Source organism: Chlamydotis macqueenii, chromosome 5 (assembly GCF_036417535.1).
Source record: "Chlamydotis macqueenii isolate bChlMac1 chromosome 5, bChlMac1.mat, whole genome shotgun sequence".
Lineage (NCBI taxonomy): Eukaryota > Metazoa > Chordata > Aves > Otidiformes > Otididae > Chlamydotis > Chlamydotis macqueenii.
The window spans coordinates 44,184,108-44,204,256 of NC_141560.1; the positions used below are offsets into that span (position 1 = coordinate 44,184,108).

At 38.0% G+C, this 20,149-nt stretch overlaps 1 protein-coding gene across 1 annotated transcript in view; it reads right to left on the bottom strand.

Annotated features, from left to right (window-relative positions):
• Positions 1–8,940: 8,940 nt before the first annotated feature.
• The window catches only part of MYBPC3 (myosin binding protein C3), a 64,319-nt gene continuing 53,110 nt past the window's right edge, over positions 8,941–20,149 (bottom strand). The window contains exons 30-35 of the mRNA XM_086749894.1: positions 16,823–16,962; positions 15,314–15,473; positions 14,624–14,760; positions 11,994–12,180; positions 10,833–10,875; positions 8,941–10,337 (exon numbers count right to left, since the gene is read on the bottom strand). Coding sequence (XP_086606020.1) covers positions 10,865–10,875; positions 11,994–12,180; positions 14,624–14,760; positions 15,314–15,473; positions 16,823–16,962 — 635 coding nt within the window. The 3' untranslated portion in view covers positions 8,941–10,337; positions 10,833–10,864. The remainder of the gene's footprint in view (positions 10,338–10,832; positions 10,876–11,993; positions 12,181–14,623; positions 14,761–15,313; positions 15,474–16,822; positions 16,963–20,149) is intronic.

Sequence of the window (20,149 nt, forward strand, 5' to 3'; positions counted from 1 at the left end):
ATCTTTCTTGTACTTGATGATGGCGACTTGGCAGGTGTTCTGTGTTCTGCTAACTGTGGGAATGTAGCATATTCATCTGAGACAAATGCATGCCATGCAGTGCTAAATACACAGGGCTGTTCTCTGGATGCCAAATGCATATCTGGAGGTTGGATTTAAAATGGGTATAAAAGCATAAGTCTTTTGGAATGCAGTCTTCCATCCCTTCCACCCTCACTTCATCACTCTTGAACAGTGATAGGTACATAAACTTTAATTTGAGGGGGTAAAAAAAAAATTACAGTGATTTGCATGTGTTTTGTCATGTCCCACTTACTTTGATCTTTAGATAAGAATTCCTTAACAGCAGTAAGAATTTAGAGGCTTCTAAACCTTCCAAAACCAAATGTAAGACTAACTGAGAATAATTGGTAATAATAAATAATGCTAGAAGATTCTTAAAACAAAATGAATAATCCTTCCATATTTACCACTAGGAGGAGCCTGTGTCTTAGTTTTTAAGTATTTCAAGATGACAACCTTTTTAATTTAACCCTTATGATATTTCCAAGGCACTTAAACAACTGTGATAAAGATTCATGAACTTGCCTTAAAACTTAAAGTATTTGCTTATCCTGAACAAGTTTCCTTTTCTGCTACAATTCCTTGTTTGTGGAAGTTGGTTTTCAAAATGACCATTAGGTGTTCTCCGCAAACACTGTGGTTTGTGACTAGTCTTATTGGCAGTTTTCAAAGTGAAACCAAGGTTACTAATTTATGTCTTCTAGATCACAGATCTTCATTGTGATGTTCCAAAAAAATGCCTTTGTTTTGTTTGTGAATGCAGCGTCAGTTTCTAATATGAGTGGATCCACATTTTAAAGGTTAAAGGTTTTAACATCAGTGAGTGTCACAACAATGGTACTAATTAAGTGATATTTATTAAAGGTATCTCTGGAAAAAACTTTGAAGATGTCCGTTGAAGGAACAGGTTCATTACTTTAAGAAAAACATTGTAAAAATTTCCTACACCCTGATTACTAGCTTCAGATAATCCTTACCCTCCTACTTTGACACTTTCAGGACAGCAGAGTTTGTAAGATAAAATTTCGTCTGGGCATTCAAAAGCTAAATTGCTAGTAAATGTAAATCAAGAATAATTTTTATTTCAACTGAAGTTCTTAGTGATCAGAGTGGATGGAAAAATGTGGCTATGATCCTAAGCCTTCTTAGGAACCTTTATGTTGCAAAGATACTCAAGATATTTCTAGAACCATGCTGCTTATGCCATGGTTCTCATTGAGTGTGTATTGTTAATGAGGAAGCAGTTGCCTAGAATGGGAACAAACCAGTTACTTGCCCCCGTGTCAGGCATAGGCTCCTGTTCCCACTGAATTCAGAAATAAACAGAAAACAGAAGCTAAGCTTCTCACAAAGCAATATTTACATCCCAGGTCCCCTTGATTACCAAATGGATGAAAGTCAGAAGATGTTGCCTCTGAGGTGAGGCAGATTCTGTGCTCAGATATGATAAAAATCAGCTCAACGTTTATACCCCGGTTAGTAAAATTGTAAGTGAAATTTCTGTTTATATGTGCTCAGTATAACTGTCAGTTGTAACTTAATTTTATGTTTACTTGTGTACAATGTTTGGAAACTTCTGCGGCATAGTAGTTCTAGCATTGACTAATTTTGTTTGAAAGCATTCGTGCAACAAATAATTATTTATACAACAGCAAGGGGCAAACAGTACTGCTTCTATTTGCAGCAGTTACTATAGTGATAAACGTGGTTTAGGAACCTACATAGAAATAGAAATCCCCTTCTCCCAAAATAGCTGTACATAAAAAGGAACAAACGGTGGCAGGAACACCAGCAGTAAAACTCTAAACAGTTGCTTCCTTCAAGTGTACGAAAACTCTAGTTCTGTATTTCCATTCCTTCCACTCTTTTTGGCCTTTTCAGTTTCTCTTATTAACTCCAGTGAGTGCCAGTCTATCCACAGTGCTCTTGGTATCAAAGTGCTCTCTTCTTCCCTTTTTACCTGGCTCCCTGCTTGTATTTCTCACTGTTTTCTCATAGTTCCTTGGCCTACACTCTCTTCAGCCAGTCAGGCTCAGTTCTGCACCTCAGTTTCTCATGAGATATCTCCATCTGTTTCCCTTAGCATTTTTTAATATGTTCTTGTCACCTCTCTGACCATCATCATTTTCCAGCCTCTTTGCCCAAACAGTTCAGACCTCTGCTCCTTCCCAGTCTCCCTCCTGCTCGACCAGTCTCTGTTCCCTTCCTGCTTCCAGTCATTGTCATCTTCCTCTCTCCTGTTCTTACCAAGCTCTCTGTCATCTTCATTCATCCCTCAGCCTCATTCCACTCTTGCTCCTTTTGCATTTAAATACAATTATTTTTGGTAGAGTGCTGAAGAGTGCTATAGAGAGAACAGGAAAGATTTCTAATCTTAGTTCTGCTGTTCTGTGATAGCTCCCAGCAGAAGCTCTTCCCTACATTCCTTGCTAGAAATGGCTTAACCATTTAATCTGATATTCAAAATAAATAAGTTCATCTAAACTAGACTTGTAACCTAACAAATTGTCTAAATTGTTAAAGTTTTGAGTGCTGCAGGAAACAAAAAAAAAAAGCATAAAAGGAAATACCATGGTCTGTAAATACACAGTACTGTTAGCCTCCCTTACAGCTCTGGGGAAGAACAAGTCCTGTTTCCAGGTGGAAATTTTTGAGGACTTTCCAATTATCAAAATCTACTATACTTGGGGTTTTTTAAGGCAACATATACATGAACTGACCTACAAAGCAGAAGAAAAGCTTGGATTTTCCGCCACTTTTTTCTGGGTTTGGTATATGAAAAGCAGCAGTAAACAACAAAACTGTATTTGAGAGTTATATTACTAATTTGTCTTTTTCTGGTCATACTTTCCTGGAGTAGTTCTGGATTACTGGGGCAATTATTAGCATTATGACAGATATCAAGCAAATGCAATCTCACTGAAGGTTACATTACTTTCACCTGTGTCCTAGGTTCATATATTTGGGTCCCACAACCTGTACTTCCAAGCAAAACAATGGAAACAATGTAGGGTATTTTTATGTTTGTTAAATAAACCATAATGAATATAAAACCAAGTTCAGATTATTATCCATGGTGAAAAAGGGGGCACACTTACCACTCATTTTTCCGCTTTATCTCATTTTGAGACATTTTCGTATCCACTGATATTTAATATATATTGGATTAGTAACTTTTTTTTTATTATTTATCTTTTGTAAAGCTATTCTAATACAGAATTATGACTGAAACATTTATACAGCTATGACAGTAATCTGTGATTTTAGGGCTGCTTATTGTCAACATTCCTGTCTGGCAGAGAAAGCAGATGCTAGACTATTTTTTCCATATCAACACCTAATAAATGAAGCTGTTCTTATCTGTTTCTTTTAAACTTTCACCAGTTCAACCTGTTTTAGGATGTGTTGCTTATGCAGACTGCTGTGTGGACCCTGCCCAAAGACAAGTAAAGGATATCTCACTGACAGCTTTTGTTTCCCTAAAATAGAGTTCTGTAGTTCAGAAGCACTTGAAAGGTATCAGTGCAGCTATTTTTAATCTCACCAGACTGTTCTTACAAAATTCATTCGTAAGGAGATAGGAATGGCTTGTTTTTCTAAACCTGCTCCAAGACAATATGTTAGGGGCAAACCTCTCTCCTAAACACATACAAAGATTTTATTTCAAAGAAATTCTCTGATAAAAGCAACATAAATTACTTTTCTGATTTCCAGAAACTTCTTTTCCGTTGCTGTCATACATTTGAATGGCCATTGTATAACTAAATTAAGGAAAAAATGCTATCAACTACTATTTTCTTGTATTTTTATTCATTCTACTCAATTGCAGATCTCCCTTGGAATAGCTAGCACAACAATGCATTTTAGAAGGAATTAAACCTGCAGGTGAGGTGTACTGAAGCTATCTTAAATATCTATCTTGCCCTGAATTGAAAAGCTTTGTTACAATAATACATGGGAACCTCTTGACCTTTCACTGTAATTTTCAACAAGTAGAATTTAATGTTACATGTAATTTTATATAATAAGCTTAGACTTATCTGAAAAAGTCAATAAAGATAACTGTTCCCTCTTTTGGAGGGAACAGGAAGATAAGCTCATGACAGGTAAGGCACTTTATACCATTTTAAATATTCTGTTGGGACAGTTTGAGCTTAATCTGTCTAATTTTCATCTCGCCCCACTGTATCACTTAAGTATGGCAACTTAAACAGCAAAGCAGGGGTACAGATCATAGAATTCTAGAATAGTTAGGGTTGGAGGGGACCTTTAAGGGTCATCTAGTCGCATCCCCCTGCAAGAAGCAGGGACATCTCAGGTTGCCAGGTTGCTCAGAGCCCCGTCCAACCTGGCCTTGAATGTTTCCAGGGATTGGGCATCCACCACCTCTCTGGGCAACCTGTTCTACTGTTCCACCACCCCCATGGTAAAAAATTTCTTCCTTTTATCTAGCCTAAATCTACCCTCTTTTAGTTTAAAACCATTATGCTTTGCCTACCACTACAGGCCCTGCTAAAGAGTTTCTCCCCATCTTTCCCGTAGGCCCCCTTTAGGTACTGGAAGACTGCTATAAGGTCTCCCTGGAGCCTTCTCTTCTCCGGGCTGAACAGCCCCAACTCTCTCAGCCTGTCCTCATAGGAGAGGTGCCCATCAGCTTGTGCTAAAGCCAGATCATGGATTGACTGAAGTGATCATCTACACTGAAACAATCCTTCAAGGACAACGTTTAGAGTTTACAAGCTACTAAGGAAAGCAAGGTTTTTCTACGTTACTGAACGAGAGTCGTTTTCATTGTGTTACTTTGATTTCTGCCTAGCATTAGAATGATCTTCCAAGCAATGATTTATTAGCAAACCTGCGAATGTGTGAAAATGTAGGACTTTTTCATTTTAGGATATTGGCATCAGCATAACTATGCTAGTGCACCTTCAGTAACAACAATGGGTATTGATTGGTGTAGTTAATCCTAAGTTGAATATCTAAATAAAATGCATCAGTACCTAATCTCCAACGACATACATGGATGGAAACATAGGTTCTTATTACACAGGTTACGTTTGCTTGCTTACACAAGGATCCACCTGCACTGAGGATATAAAAATGTATTTAGCAGTTAGCACCCTTTCCACAAGAGCAGCTCTAGTACTGGAGCATGTACCTGATTTACAGTGGCTTGGGGATGAAACCCTACCTGCATTTTTATTAACCAGGCAGAAGTCAAATGCTCAGGAAAGAAACAATAAGCCTGTTTATTCTGCCACCATTACTGTGGATATTCCTTCTAGTTTTAAACCAGTAGTCGCGTATTTATGATAGCAAGACACAAAATAGGCTGCAACCCGAGAGGCTCCACCAAGTGCAGTCACTGTTGTGACTTCAGTGTGGGCATGTCTCACTCCTTCAGCTCTAACTGATCCACCTCTAATTGTTACTAAGAAGAGCTCGTTATCTCCGGGGGGGAACCATTAGTTCACTCACTTCGACAGCTTCTGCACAAGCCCGCTGAGTGAAACCTGGAGGAGGCACAGGATGAAACCCAGCACGCATTATCTTAACCCCCTGTGCTCACCCCGCAGCCCGAAGCGCTGCTGCTGCCGACGCGCGAGCCGGCCCTTTGCAACGGCCCAACGGCCGCGGGGCTGGCGCGCGGCGGCCGCGTCCCTCTGGGGCGGGAAGGGCCGTGCCCGGGCGCCGCCATCACGCAGCGCCGGGGGCACCCTCGCCTCACGGGCCCGGTAACGGGCCCCGGGGCCTCCCTCGTTCCCCCTCCGCATCCCTGGGCCCCGACAGGGGCAAAACCAGGCAGCGGCTACATAAGGTGAAAGTGCTGTGCCAGCAGTGAACCGAGTACCACCTCTAGCCCTGGAAGAAAGTGGATTTTAAACCCTCCTCAAAGCCTGCCGCAGCCAGTACCCGAAATCCGGGTGTTGGCATTTAAGGCAAGCCCCACCCATCAGTGCTCTGAAGTTCAGCCTGTGGACATCCTGACGAGAAGCTCAGTTTTGTGCCTTTTAAGTAAGATTTGGGTAATGTTTTAAAATCAGATTAGTAAATAAGAAAATAATTGATATAGGCTTGATGTAGCTGTTCTTTCCTCTTTGAGAAGTTTACTCAATTTTATAATTACATTTGAAGAAAATTACTGTTTTCTTAATATGCATTACACTTCAGCTTTTGATTTTTTTTTCCTGCTGGTTTTGATACAGGTTTGATTTTTTTGTTGTTGTTGGTTTTTAAGAGGTATTAGTCAACTATTAACTCATTCTGCTATTGTTTTTTGCCCATAGGCTAATGACCAGGATTTGAGCACCAAGGCAATCTCAAGAAACTAAGAGAAATAAGGAGTTCTGGTATAGTTTGCTTGTATTTGACAGTTTAATTCCATCTTGTGGCTTTTATAAAAAGCATTAACTGAAGCTTCCCATTGCCAGGAGCAAGTAAACATTGCTTGCTTATAATATTTGCACAACAGTGCTCAAATACAGGATGAAATACAGCAGAATTGATGTCGTGGTGTGAAATATGTGTTACCCTGGGCTAAAGTGTCAGAAGAGGGTTTATTTGGCTAGGAGGCAATACCACACTGAGAGAACTGAGCTAACAGGAATACTGGAAGTGTTATGTGTTGTCTTAGTATTTTTGGGTTAGTTGATGTTTCTTGTAAGTGGTATCTTGGCTCAAGTGAAGCACTGAGGTAGCTTGACCATTTCTCTGCTGCATGATACTGTGTTTTTAGTAATACTCTGCAACATCCTTGCACTTCAGCTAAGTCTTACATACGTTAATTAAAGCATCTAAGTGTCTCAATTCCCAGTATATAGTTAGTAGTAATTGCTTTGAAGAAAAGGCACATATGCTGAACTGGCAGCAAGCAGGCTGAATTGATAGGTTTTAAATTGAAATTGTGGTAGCATCAAAAGTTAATTTCCTGCCCAACTGAATAGAAATGATAGGCCTGAAGAGGTTGTATTTGTCTGAGTTATGGATGGATCTTCTACTTAAGCAATAACAGAGGGGTTTTTTTTGTATTGGGAAAACTACTAAAAGGACATCAATAGGTCTGTTGTTTTTGATAGTTGCTGTTAGCTGTGAAAGGCACTTAATATGCTGAAAGAGAATGCTAGTAGATAAGAATTTCTTAAATTTGTGGCCTATGTTAGTATTTTTTTTTACTATTGATCTTTACCTTGCACACTTCTTTCTGACAGTACTTAACAATTACAAGGTAAGAACATTTGCCATGACATTTAGCGATAAGTTTGTGTGATTTTTACATCAGAGAAGATCCCACATGGGAAAAGATAGTTAAAACCTCTTTTGTCAAGTAGTCTTTCAGATGTGATGGGGAACAGTTGTGAGGTACTTTGTTATTCTTAGCCAGCTAGGTTTGGGAGAAACTGTTCTGTTTATGTAGATTGGGATGAAAGTAATTTATTGATTTATTAAAAAAAAAAAAGAAATTAATGGAGAATTAGTGTACTGCAAATTCAAGATCAATATCAGCCATGGAACAGATAAATGACAATACTATATTCTTGCAAAACAGCAATAAGTACCTGCAACTTTCTAAAGACCCTTCTAGAACTAATCACAGAAAGTTCAGATCTTGCAGGTGCACCTTCCTCCTTTTTCTCTTTTCAGTGTGTGAGAAGGGGTGAGCAGTTTGAATTTTCAGAAGTCACTTTTTTTTTTTTTTGGTAACTATTCAGATTTTGATTTGGTTCACTCCTTGTCGTTGAAAGTTCTCGAAGCTAAGACTAATTTGTGTTTTTCATGTAGAAGCACAGCATTATCATTGAAGTCACTGTAGAATTAGATTCTGACTATTTGGCAGTACCCTGCATGAAGTACTTCCAGAAGCAGTACCTCAGCCAGTTTTTTTGAGGAGGCATTTCTTTGATTATAATTAGTTTGAGGATTTCAAAACAATAGGAAGTAAATTTATGAGCACTGGAAATTTATTTTATATATATATGGTAGAAGTTCGTACAAGACCATTTGAACAATGAAATTTCATGAAAAAAATGATTGACTAACATCTAGTGAAAACAGCAGTTTGCAGTGTTCTGCTTTTCACAGCTGAGAGGTGAAATAAATCATAGAATGGTTAGGGTTGGAAGGGACCTTCAAAGGTCATCTAGTCCAACCCCCCTGCAAGGAGCAGGGACATTTCCAACTAGATCAGGTTGCTCAGAGCCTCAGTGTTTCCACGGAAGGGGCATCCACAACCTCTCTGGGTAATCTGTTCCAGTATTCTACAACTCTCATTGTAAATTTTTTTTTTCTAATATCCAATCTAAATCTACCTCCCTTTATTTTAAAACCATTGCCCCTCATCCTATCACAACAGGCCCTACTGAGCAGCCTCTCCCCATCTTTCTTGTAGGCCCCCTTGAGGTACTGGAAGACCTCTATAAGGTCTCCCTGGAGCCTCTTCTCTCCAGAGAAATGTTCACTTGTGAAAGCACTGCTCTTCCCAGAAATGTTGTATTCATGTTGAATAGCTCAGAATTGAGCAGAAAATGCCATTTTCTTAGTGACTCTTGATTTATTTCTGTGCTCCTTCAGTATTGTATCCTGTTACAGCATGAAAGTCTATTCTGTTTGTGAAACACCTTTCTGATAACAGAATGTATTTAGTATAGCACCTAACTCTCTTTAGGGTAAACTGTCCTTTGTAATCTAAACTCTTGCAATTCAGTCTCTGCTTTTCAACAGACATTGTCCCACAGATACTGGGATGATCCTCTCGGTCCACTGTGTTCTGGTCATAGGCTCTTTATAATATAGAACGTCTCTCACTTTTATGTATGATATGTGACTTATTTTTTAAATAATAGTGTTGGTCAGAAAACAAAAGTACAAAACAATGTAAACTTGTTTGCATGTTTTCTGTTGTGTTTTATTTAATTGTCGAAAAATGACAATGTGCAACAGACAAATGTTGACTTTGGATAAGTTGACTTTGGTTTTAGAGGAGAATCCATCTTTGTTCTGATACTATCATAAAATAATTAAAATGCACATCTTCTTATCATCAGTGTTTTTATTACGAGGATGTGTTTGTTTTTTTAGTACATCTAACATGCTGTGTCAGCCATGCTTTCCCATCTCAACTGGCATGTTGCAGGCAGGAGAGTAGTATTACTTCAGTTTCCTAGGGCTGATTCTTCCAAAAAGCAATGCTTCCTGGATTAATTTCATCTTCCCACCTTCTCTGGTACAGTGATCATGAAGAAGTACTTTACAGCCAGAAACAGCCAGGTCCCAAAAAAACTCCACCGCAAATACTATTCAAACTAGTACGTGAGAAGCCAGAAAAGCTATTGTGTCATTTGATTAGGAAAAAAAAATTGCAAAAATTACATACATACCATTCATAGACTTTCAAAAGCCTTGAGTAATATTTGATGAGTGTAAGTTTATTGCATTCCTCACAAGCTTTTTGTTTTGAAAATTTTTATTTATGTGCAAATAATCTTCCTTGCTACATCTTTCACTGTTTCATCTGATATACCAGATTTTCTCTGTAGATTAGTATGCTGTCTATGATTGGTTGCAGAAACATCTAATAACTGGAATTCTATGCTGGTGTCTTTTTAAAAGCTAGAAAACTACTTGTGAGTAACTATCAAAGAAACTATTTTCTATATAAAGCAGAACAGTAGCTTTAGGCAGAGATTCCCAAGTGGTGTATTTTGGACACGGTTCTGCAAAGATCTGCTCAAGAGCACAGAAGTGGATGTTTCAAGCACTGATAGTAAAGCAGGAGGAATAAAAGTTCCTTAGTCTTGTGCAGAGATCAGTATAATCAAAGGTGATTAAATATTACAAAGAATTTGTTAGTGTTTTGTTATTCTGAGCTACTTGTTTTTTTTTTTTTTATGAAGAATGTCAGAATTCTGAGAAGAGAAAATGGAGAGAAGTGTAGAAGTGGGGAATTTATGTTCCTTTCAGACATTAGGAATGGAGTGCATTTGCATGTAATTGTAACTTTTTTTTTTTTTTTTCAGATGTATCTTATGTATGTAATGGGAGAAGGTTTTATCTTGATTTCACTGAATTTCTTCACATGGAGACAGGGGCAACGTAACTAAAACAGATGTATGAAAAGAGGAAATAATGTCTGAAAACATGCTGAGTAAGCAGGACACTGCTGCCTTGGGGTACACATATACTAAATGACTTTTAAGATGAGCAGGACTCCTAAATGTAACTGAAATTATCCTTCATTAATTTCTTCAGCTTTCTTCTTTTCAAGTTCCATTCCAATGCTGAGACAGAGAATGGGGAGAAGGATTTACTGATTGTTTATTATAGCTATTTATTTTTTTTAAGTCTAAAATGTACATTACACTTCTAGATGCATTGTAATTTTAACTCTGCTTCTTGGTTAAAGTAATGCACATGGATTGTTGATACTAGTTAGCTCTATATTAAAAATGGCAGTCTCCTAGAGGGAGTGCTTGTAGTGAGTTAAGAAAAAAAGTCAACAAAGTATTCTGTTATCCTTACAGATTTTTACACTGGCGCAGCGTATTAAAAGTTGAGATCCATGAATTCCTGACTTTAAAATAAACCAAATAAATCACTTTGCAGGAACATGATCTAGGTATGATTGAAAAAACAAACATAAATCAAAGCAAGCCCTCCCCACCATTATAAAAATTCCAGAAATTCTCTAACATTAATATCTAACGACTGTTTAATCTTATATCTAAGCAAACAGCCTTTGCTCCTTTATCCAGCTGAATTATTTTGATTCATACCTTGACTTGCAGATGAATGGAGATTCAGGGTTTTACTGAGGTGCTGGAGAATGGGAAAAAAAAATTAAGATATTATCAGACATTTAAGGATGCTAATTTTAAATTGAGACTTAGTGCTGAAGGTAAAATATGGAAGCTGTATAGCAGTTGCTTTTATCTGGTGATTCCAAGGAGATTTAATCTTCCCAAAGCAAGCTTCAGAAGATGATAATATTAAGCTTTGAGCCATGTCTACACTGTACAGTATAGCACTGAACAGAAATACTTGAGCTAGCCATCAAACTGGAAATAGTGTGTTTTAGTTAGCTGCTGCATAGATCAGCTAGATATTTCAGAGTTCTTAGTCTGAGTTCATCATCGTGCTAATGCAGCTAAATGGCTTGCTGCAAAGACCCCAGTGAGGATATCCATGCCCAGCACTGCAAGGCCTACTGTGAACACATTCCTGACTTAGCACGGAGTGGAATATTGAACTCTGTGTTGTGTAGAAATACCTTCAGGCTTGCTGTGCTGAAGACAGATCTCCATCAATGGCTGTTATGGAGTTAGTTCCATAGCTTTTTCTGATTTTAATGAGCATTTAAAGTGACGCTGCTGTAAACCTGCTATCTAGGTTTGTATTGACAAATAGATACAATAATAGCAGCTTTACCAAAAATACTCAGTCAATATTTCTTACTGTGTTATAAACACGTGGCTTTTTTTTTCCCTGGTGCTTTTGACAAATGAAATAAATTACTTATGTTTGAAAAATGTTTGTGATGTAACATGCACTACCTTTTACATATGTCTAACAGCTCATGACTTAATTTAAAACTTTAAACTACAGAGTGTGACACAAAGGACAATAAAATTACCCACAATGCAGTGTTTGTAGATAGACCTCCATCACTGTGTTAAGTATCTTCTCTAGAAATATTAAGTTAGAAGTGTAGTAATTGTCCACCTTCAAACATGTATTACCTAGCAAGTAACCTAATTCTATCATAACAGTTTAGAATGAAAAACGCAGTCTTGCTGGTGCGTGTGATTAACAAACTTGTTATATAACACCAAAGAAGTCAAGATTAGATAAAGGAGAACTATGACTTTTTTTTTAAGCTATCGGTTACTCTTTCTTCATTGCAGTATTAGTGTTATCCATAAGATTAATCTGATTACCTCTGACATCCAGTCTGCACTCTATTTCGGCTTCACCACACTCATTAACAGCTTTACAGGTATAACAGCCGCTGTCAAATGGAGTGGGTTTCCGGATCTCCAGAGTCAACACACCTTGTTTACTGAACATGCGGTATTTGGCATCCCCAGAGAGATCCATTTTGTTTTTATACCAGAATATCTTTGGCTGAAGAACACAAAAGAAGAATTTTTAAATGGAAGACTTATAGCTGGTCTTACAGCTTTAATTTAGCCATCCAATATTTATGCATTATGAGGGCTGTATATTACATAGCAGTGTTAATAGTTTTTCAAGGAACCTCTCACTCAGAACAAAGTTATGAAACTAATAATTCAAATGTTCCATATTTTCTTTAACTCTCAAATAGCATGTAGAGAATGTAGGCCTGTCCCCTATTTTATTGCAATTTAAAAAAACCCAACAACTTACAAACCAAATACAAATCCCTTCCTTCAGGAGTTATTTAATTGTGCTTATTAAAATATATTTGAATGCTTCAAATATCTTACAGAAGGGGAATTAAACCACACAGATTATTAGAGCAGAAGTGTTATAAAGAGCAGTGGGTGCTGAGTGGCCAACTTGGGATGCCAAGGTTTGAGCCTGGGAAGGATTTTCCAAACCAGTTAGCGTACCTTTAGCAACTTCAAGAATTTAAAAATAAAGTTCCTGTTGGCTTCAGCTGAGCAATAAAGTGGTTGGCTCTGTACCAATTCAAGCCATTGTGTTTTGTTTCCAGTACCTGAAAATGTGCCTTTAATTTTTATAAATGAAATTCTGAAAATGAAAAATCTGATATAAAGCGAGCTACTTTTGCTTATTTCAAACTTGTTAATAAGTATTGTGAATAAACAGGCTTTAAGAGTAGAAGATCAAGCTCTGCATTCATCTGTTTTACTTTCAGAATTAACATCATCTGTTTCTTCGTCCATTAAAAAACCCAACCTGCTGCACCATTTTATAGAGTGCACTCAGATCTATTCAATCAGTTGTGTCTTTGACCTGTGATACACAGTTTGGTGCATGCCAGTTGCCGTGCTTAATTTTCTTTAAAGATATCAACTGGATTTTTCTACTTCAAATTTTTTTTTTGTTTTTCTATAGCATTTTTATCTTTCTGGGTATGTGTCTTGTATTTCAGTGCTGCTACCAGGGCATGAATATTTTCTCTGCTTGAAGTGGCAACTTTTGCATGCCAGGCAGATCGTATCTGAGGTGTGCTTGGTCATCTATGCTTATGCAGAATTGGAAAGCCCTATCAACCTAAGCTATTCTCTGTGAAAAAGACCTGTTGCAGAGTTTCTGTATGTACAGAAACTTTTTGTGAAGGTTAATTTGGGCAATGCAAGTACAGAAATATATCTGAAAAATCTGCTTTAAGAGTATCAGGTGTACTGAAGGATTTGGACTGTTTGTATCCTTCAGGCTAATGTGGGAGGAAGAGCTAGCATGCTCACATTAAAAAGCCTGCGACTACTGTGTTTGACAGCTGTAAAATACAAAGTTTTTCTTAGAATCTTCTTAAAACTGTGGAAATTGAATGAAGTGGATACAGGTGTACAAAAAGGTCAGTTGAACAAGAGGGGATATCATTAGTAACACTGTCCCTTCATGATGAATCTAAGCTGAAGTGGCTACTGGAGGATGGATTTTGCCTACAGTTGCTGGTATTTCTTCTGTAATGTGCTTGTTCTTCTTAATTTGACCTTTGAACAATTATCTTACATGTTCTGTTGTGTAGCTATGCTTGTGCAGGCATGAGGAAGGGAGACGAGCTGGAAATAAGCATCCAGAAGGGGAAGGACAAACATTACTGCATTTTTAATGATTTTACTAATTTAAATTTATGACGGGGTTATGTCATAATATGGTAAATTCCTTCACTGCAGACAAAAAGCCTATTTCCCTTTTTTGAGAAACCTAAATTTAGCTCCTAGCTGATACTGTTTTTACTGCTTATTCCTGACTAACAAAAATGTACATCTTTTTGTACTCTTTGAAGATACTTCAACAAATACATGTAGACTGAGAAAATATTCCTGTGAGATTTAAAAAAATAAAAGACAAAAGCCCCAAAACATCACACACAACAGCAGGTCTTATTTTAGTTAATTTTGTAAAATAACTCAGACTCTTAAAAATTTATGTGGATGTATCAACAAACAGAAAAACTGGTGTTCCTATCTGTTGTTTAGGTTAATGTAACAGTCTATTACATTAGCTAGTGTTTTCTTGAAAGGCTGAAGAGAACAAAATACATAATGTGAGAAGGTACTTTTGTTGTTGTTGTTTACTTTCTTCAGTGAGTAGATTTTATGTACACAGGTACATTTTCAATGCCATAGTGTTACCATAAGCAATGACTGTCCTTTCCTCTGTTTCCTTTACTCTATTGCCCCACTGTTTCTACGCACAACCACACAAACACTTGCACCATGCATTCTGATTGAGCATCAGTTAAGAGTGAGGTGGGAGATAATTGGGTGACCTTTACTTTTTCTTACTATAATTATCACGTTACACTCCAGTCATGCTGAACTGGCATGAATTCTAAGGCAGCATCTTGGCTTGTTGCAATGGTATCAATGACAGCTGATGTAATCTGTACCTTGGGTATTCCTCTTACAGCACAGCTGAGAGTGGTGTTGTATCCTGCAATCACAGAACGGTTTACTAAAGGGTGAGTGAATTTAGGAGGTTCGGAGAAGTCATGTTCTTTATAACTAGGTGGCTTATAAGTGGTGCCTGCAATTCAAAGAAACAAAATAGTAAGCACTATGTTTTCAATTCTGTTGACTTATGTACAATCTATTTGCTATTTAATTTGCCTGTATCATTTAGAGAAGCTTGAAAACTGTGGCATTTATAATGTAACAAATCTTTAAATTCATACTAAAACACATTTCATGTTTAGTGCTTTACTTAAAGTAAAAGGTCCTGACAATTGTGGGTTTGGGTTTTCAGCTTCTGTAAAAAATACAAAAACCATATGTCTACAGGGGAAGTCTTCACCGCAGACAACTCAAACTTTTAACCTCAGAATGTAAATATAATCCCCCAGTTGTATTATTTTAAGAAAACAATACCATTTAGGAAGACTGTGTGATTAAATATTTTTAAAATATTTGTGTTAGTACAGGATAAGGGGTTTTGATGATAAAATACTTTATAAGTGCTAGTTACTAAGTAATGAAAATATCTCTAGTGGTACATCTAGTAGTACTGTATTTTCCATTTGCCAATGTATTACTTCTGGTATTAGCAGCTTTAGTGATCTTTGTTTTGAAGAATATATTACCTGTTTTTTGGATATAGGCAGGTTTTTTAGTGGCTGCAGCAGTTTCACTCAATCCACACAAATTTTCACTGAAGATTCGAAAAAAATATTCATTTCCCATAATCAGGTCTGACACTACACAGTTTGTGCGACGATAGTGATCAAAAACAGTATACCATTCCTGTAAGAAGACTGTACTGTTTAGAAAGATGCTATGAGAGGTCATAGAAGAAGATAGTCTGGAATATGCTATACATTATAGAATGGTTAGGGTTGGAAGGGACCTTCAAAGGTCATCTAGTCCAACCCCCCTGCAAGGAGCAGGGACATCCCTGACTAGGTCAGGTTGCTCAGAGCCTCATCCAGCCTGGCCTTGAACGCTTCCAGAGATGGGGCCTCCACCACCTTTCTGGGCAATCTGTTCCAGTGTTCTATAACCTGCATCGTAAAAAATTTTTTCCTAATTTCCAATCTAAATCTACCCCCCTCTATTTTAAAACCATTACCTCTCGTCCTATCGCAACAGGCCCTACTAAACAGCCTATCCCCATCTTTCTTGTAGGCCCCCTTGAGCTACTGGAAGACCGCTATCAGGTCTCCCTGGAGCCTCCTCTTCTGCAGGCTGAACAGCCCCAACTCTCTCAGCCTGTCCTCATAAGAGAGGTGCTCCAGCCCTTTTATCATCTTCGTGGCCCTCCTCTGGACCTTCTCCAACTGGTCCATGTCCTTCTTGTGCTGGGGGCTCCAGAACTGGACACAGTACTCCAGGTGGGGTCTCACCAGGGCAGAGTAGAGGGGGAGAATCACCTCCCTTGACCTGCTGGCCACATACATGGAGCTAATTTTGGTATGGAGAGATCCTTCTTGCTACAAGGAAAAGACAGGTAGACAGGTATTTGACACTAGCCTGCAAAATGAATGTTATGTTACTTCCTGTGAAGATCAGCTGATTAATTTTTGTTACTTTTATTTTCTGACTGGTGTGATAGATGTATGAATACATGCATTTTGAGGAAAAAAAACCCTCTGTACATTTTAGCCCTACTCATATCTAGGGAACCTGATGCAAGATGTGTCCTCAAAACATGACTACTTGATGGGAACTTCCACGAGAAAGAGGTTTTTCCAGTTTGACTGGCATACATACCTCTCTCTGTATATACCCTAGTATGCCCAGCATCTGAGTTCAAGTCTAACTCTTCCTTCCCATCAGTTTTTGCCTGCATTTATGAAAAATATATAATTCCACCTTCTGAGTAGACCTGTCTCTCCAGTCACCACCAGAGACGGTACAGACTAGGTCTCTCTTTTTACATTTTTTTACTGGGCATTTTATTCAGTTCTACACTTAGCCTTTCGGTTCTTATTAAGTTCTGTTCTTCAGTGTTTAACTGCAGCCAATATAGCATAGGACACCTTGGACACAGAATAGAGTCCTGAATTCAGCTCTTTTCCTCAAGTCTCTGTGCTCCCAGGGCAGGTAGTAGTTTAAACTTCATACAAAGTCACTAACTCAGTGCAATTTCTTACCATTGTCTTTTTGTCAGCTTTCTGGACTGTGTAGCCCAATATCTGTGCATTGCCATCATCTTGTGGAGGTGTCCACTCTAGGGCTGCATTAAATCCCCAAACATCTACAAGCTTTATATTCTGAGGAGGACCAGGCTTGTCTGCAGAGGAGACGTGAAAAAAACCCTTAGCTTTTGGTTTAAGATCTAAGACCTTTGTCATTTCCTTCCATGCAGGGAAAAAATAGAACTTGATAGCAATCTATTCCATAGTAATACACTTCATTTATGTGAAGTTGAAGCTGTAAACAGAAAGTTGGGAAGTTTTCAAATACCTTCTTAATACTCTTCTGAGAGGCCTGAAACCTACTGAGAAATAGACAACACAGTAGAATTAGTAACATAGGAACCAGACAAACTCTTCCTTAAAATGGAGTAAGAAGTTTGTGTTGTTTGGATGGGTGTGATTAACTCCTTTACTACAGTTTTATTACTTGCTTTGTTACCCCAGTGCAATTTCTCAGCCATTTAGATGCACTTAGAGTAATATAAACAGCAAAGGCAACTGGGTATATATTCTTCTCAGCTAAGGAAGGACAGTCATTTGGGAATATACCTGACTCTTTCCTGTTGCCTCGGTGCTTGTTAGCTTGCCCACTAGTGACATTTCTCTGTAATAACTAGAAAAAGAACAAACTCTCAAAGAGGTAAAGAAGTCTATGTCCATTTTAAGATACCTGGATATGTATAGAAGAATATATATTACAAAATTATAATTTCCTTTTTTCCTTCTTTTAAGGATCATTCATATTTATACCAATGTTATTTAGTCAAATGCTGATTTGATTAGATTTATTAAGTAAGATTAGATTTATTAAGTAATATTTATGTCTGTTTTAACTTGAAGATGCTAGTTCCCCTTTTTGATATTTTAGATTGTTGCTCACAATTACAGGGCCTGTTGGGGAGACAACCATTAGGCCTGGGTAGATGGTCTTGTGATTAAGTGAAGGATAGTTTGGGATCATTCTAGATAGCTGAATGGAAACTATCTCCCCTTTTTTTTTTTTTTTTTTTTTTTTTGTAGCTAAGCTGGAAAAATGAAGAAAATCTGACAGATGTAGGTTTGAGATGAGCAAAGCACAAAGGAATGTAATTATAGATTGCTTGTAATTTAATTCCTTAAAGAAGAATATGCAAACTAGTAATAACCAAGCCTTTGACTATTATTAGAGGAACTATGACTTTCTATGTCAAAGCGTAAAGTGCTAATTCTCTTTTCACTGACATACTTTGGAATCAAAGACTGCTTTATAATTAGCTTTAACCCTTTTCATCCTCCTTCAGATTGCTAAACACTGGAATCAACTAGAACACCACATGAAGTTCAATAAGGAATATGGAATGCATTGCTCTCATTCCATTTATCAGCCTCTTCCTTCCTCTTAGAGCAACACTTTGGAGAAAAAGCTGCCATCTTCTGTGTTTTTCAAGAGATGCCAACTTACAGTAAAGTCTTCTTTCTTTTTCTTCCCTGTTTCTGAAGTAGGGAATGGCAATGTGTTGTCAAATGAACAACCTTGCTTATGAAGATGTGGAAATGTATTCGGGGTTGTCTTGAATCTGTTTTAGCTGCCATTTACTTATTTTGCTGTTGCAGTACTGCAGGCATCTTCTTGAGCAGAAGCAGCTGGTGGTATTAAGATATATTTGTTTCAATTTATTATGCCTTTCTTCTTTGCTGTTGGCACCACTGCATACCCATTCTGCCAACATTATTTTGTAAAATTTTAAGCAGAATACAGTCAGCATTTTAGCTTTAGTTCCAAAGCATTAGGAGTTATGTTTAAGTACTCTTTTTGTGCCAAAAAAAATATTCTAAAAATGTGTTGATACATTGGAGGAAATTTGGGATGACAGTGTGAAAGTGTACGGTAAGAGAAATAAAAACAATTATCAAGAATGTTTTATAGAGCTATAATGAGAAGAAATAGAAGATCTCTGGCTGAACAGTAATGAAATCTGAGTAAGCAAGACTTCAGAATATATCTCACAATATCCCAAGCGAAGTTACTGAGACTTCGGCAGGTCATTCCTTCAAAATGACACTAGAAAAGAAACTAGAAATTGTATAATGGAGAATAAGCCTCCACTAAGCCTCAAACTAACCAGACACTCTTAACAGATTAAGGCATTAAATATGAATCTTCCAAATTCATAGGACTGTGTCTTGTTGTCATTTCTAATTCTTGGAAGCGTAGAGTATATTAGTGCAATGATTTTATCTTCACTGTCCTTAGTTGCTGAAGAAACCCAGTAAGAGTATATCCATTCCAGGGTTTGTATTTTCTTCGTTGAGGACAATGTTGATCTGCTTAAGGGTAGGAAGGCTCTGCAGAGGGATCTTGACAGGCTGGATTGATGAGCCGAGGTCAATTGTATGAGGTTCAACAAGGCCAAGTGCTGGGTCCTGCACTTTGGTCACAACAATCCCATGCAACACTACAGGCTTGGAGAAGAGTGGCTGGAAAGTTGCCTGGCAGAAAGGGACCTAGGGGTGCTGGTAGACAGCTGCCTGAATATGAGCCAGCAGTGTGCCCAGGTGGCCAAGAAGGCCAACAGCATTCTGGCTTGTATCAGGAGCAATGTGGCCAGCAGGAGTAGGGAAGTGCTTATGCCCCTGTATACTTGGTGAGACTGTACCTCGAATACTGTCTTCAGTTTTGGGCCCCTCAGTACAAGAAAGATGTTAAGTTGCTGGAGCATGTCCAGAGGAGGGCAATGAAGTTGGTGAAGGGTCTGGAGAACAAATCTTATGAGGACTGGCTAACGGAATGCAGATTGTTTAGTCTAGAGAAGAGGCTGAGGGGAGACCTCATTGCTCTCTACAACTACATGACAAGAGGTGTAGGGAGGCAAGTGTTGGTCTCATCTCCCAGGTAACTAGTGATAGGATGAGAGGACTGAAAGAGTGGTCAGGCAGTGGAACAGACTGCCAAAGGAAGTGATGGAGTCACCATCTCTGGAGGTGTTCAGAAAACATGTAGACATGGCACTTCAGGACATGGTTTAGTAGACATGGTGGTGTTAAGTTGATGGTTGGACTTGATGATCTTGGAGGTCTTTTCCAGCCTTAATGATTCTGTGATTCTCAAGAACACTAGAAGTCTCAAATTCTTTCTGTCACTCCCAAAGTGATAGAAAGAAGGGTGATAAAGATGATCAAAGACATGGAATGACATCTTTTTGAAAAGAAACAAACAGAGTCTAAAACTTGAGGAAGTTAACTGAGGAGGGGAGTGTGACTGAAGGCTATAAAATCATGAGTAGCATGGAAAAGGTCAATACA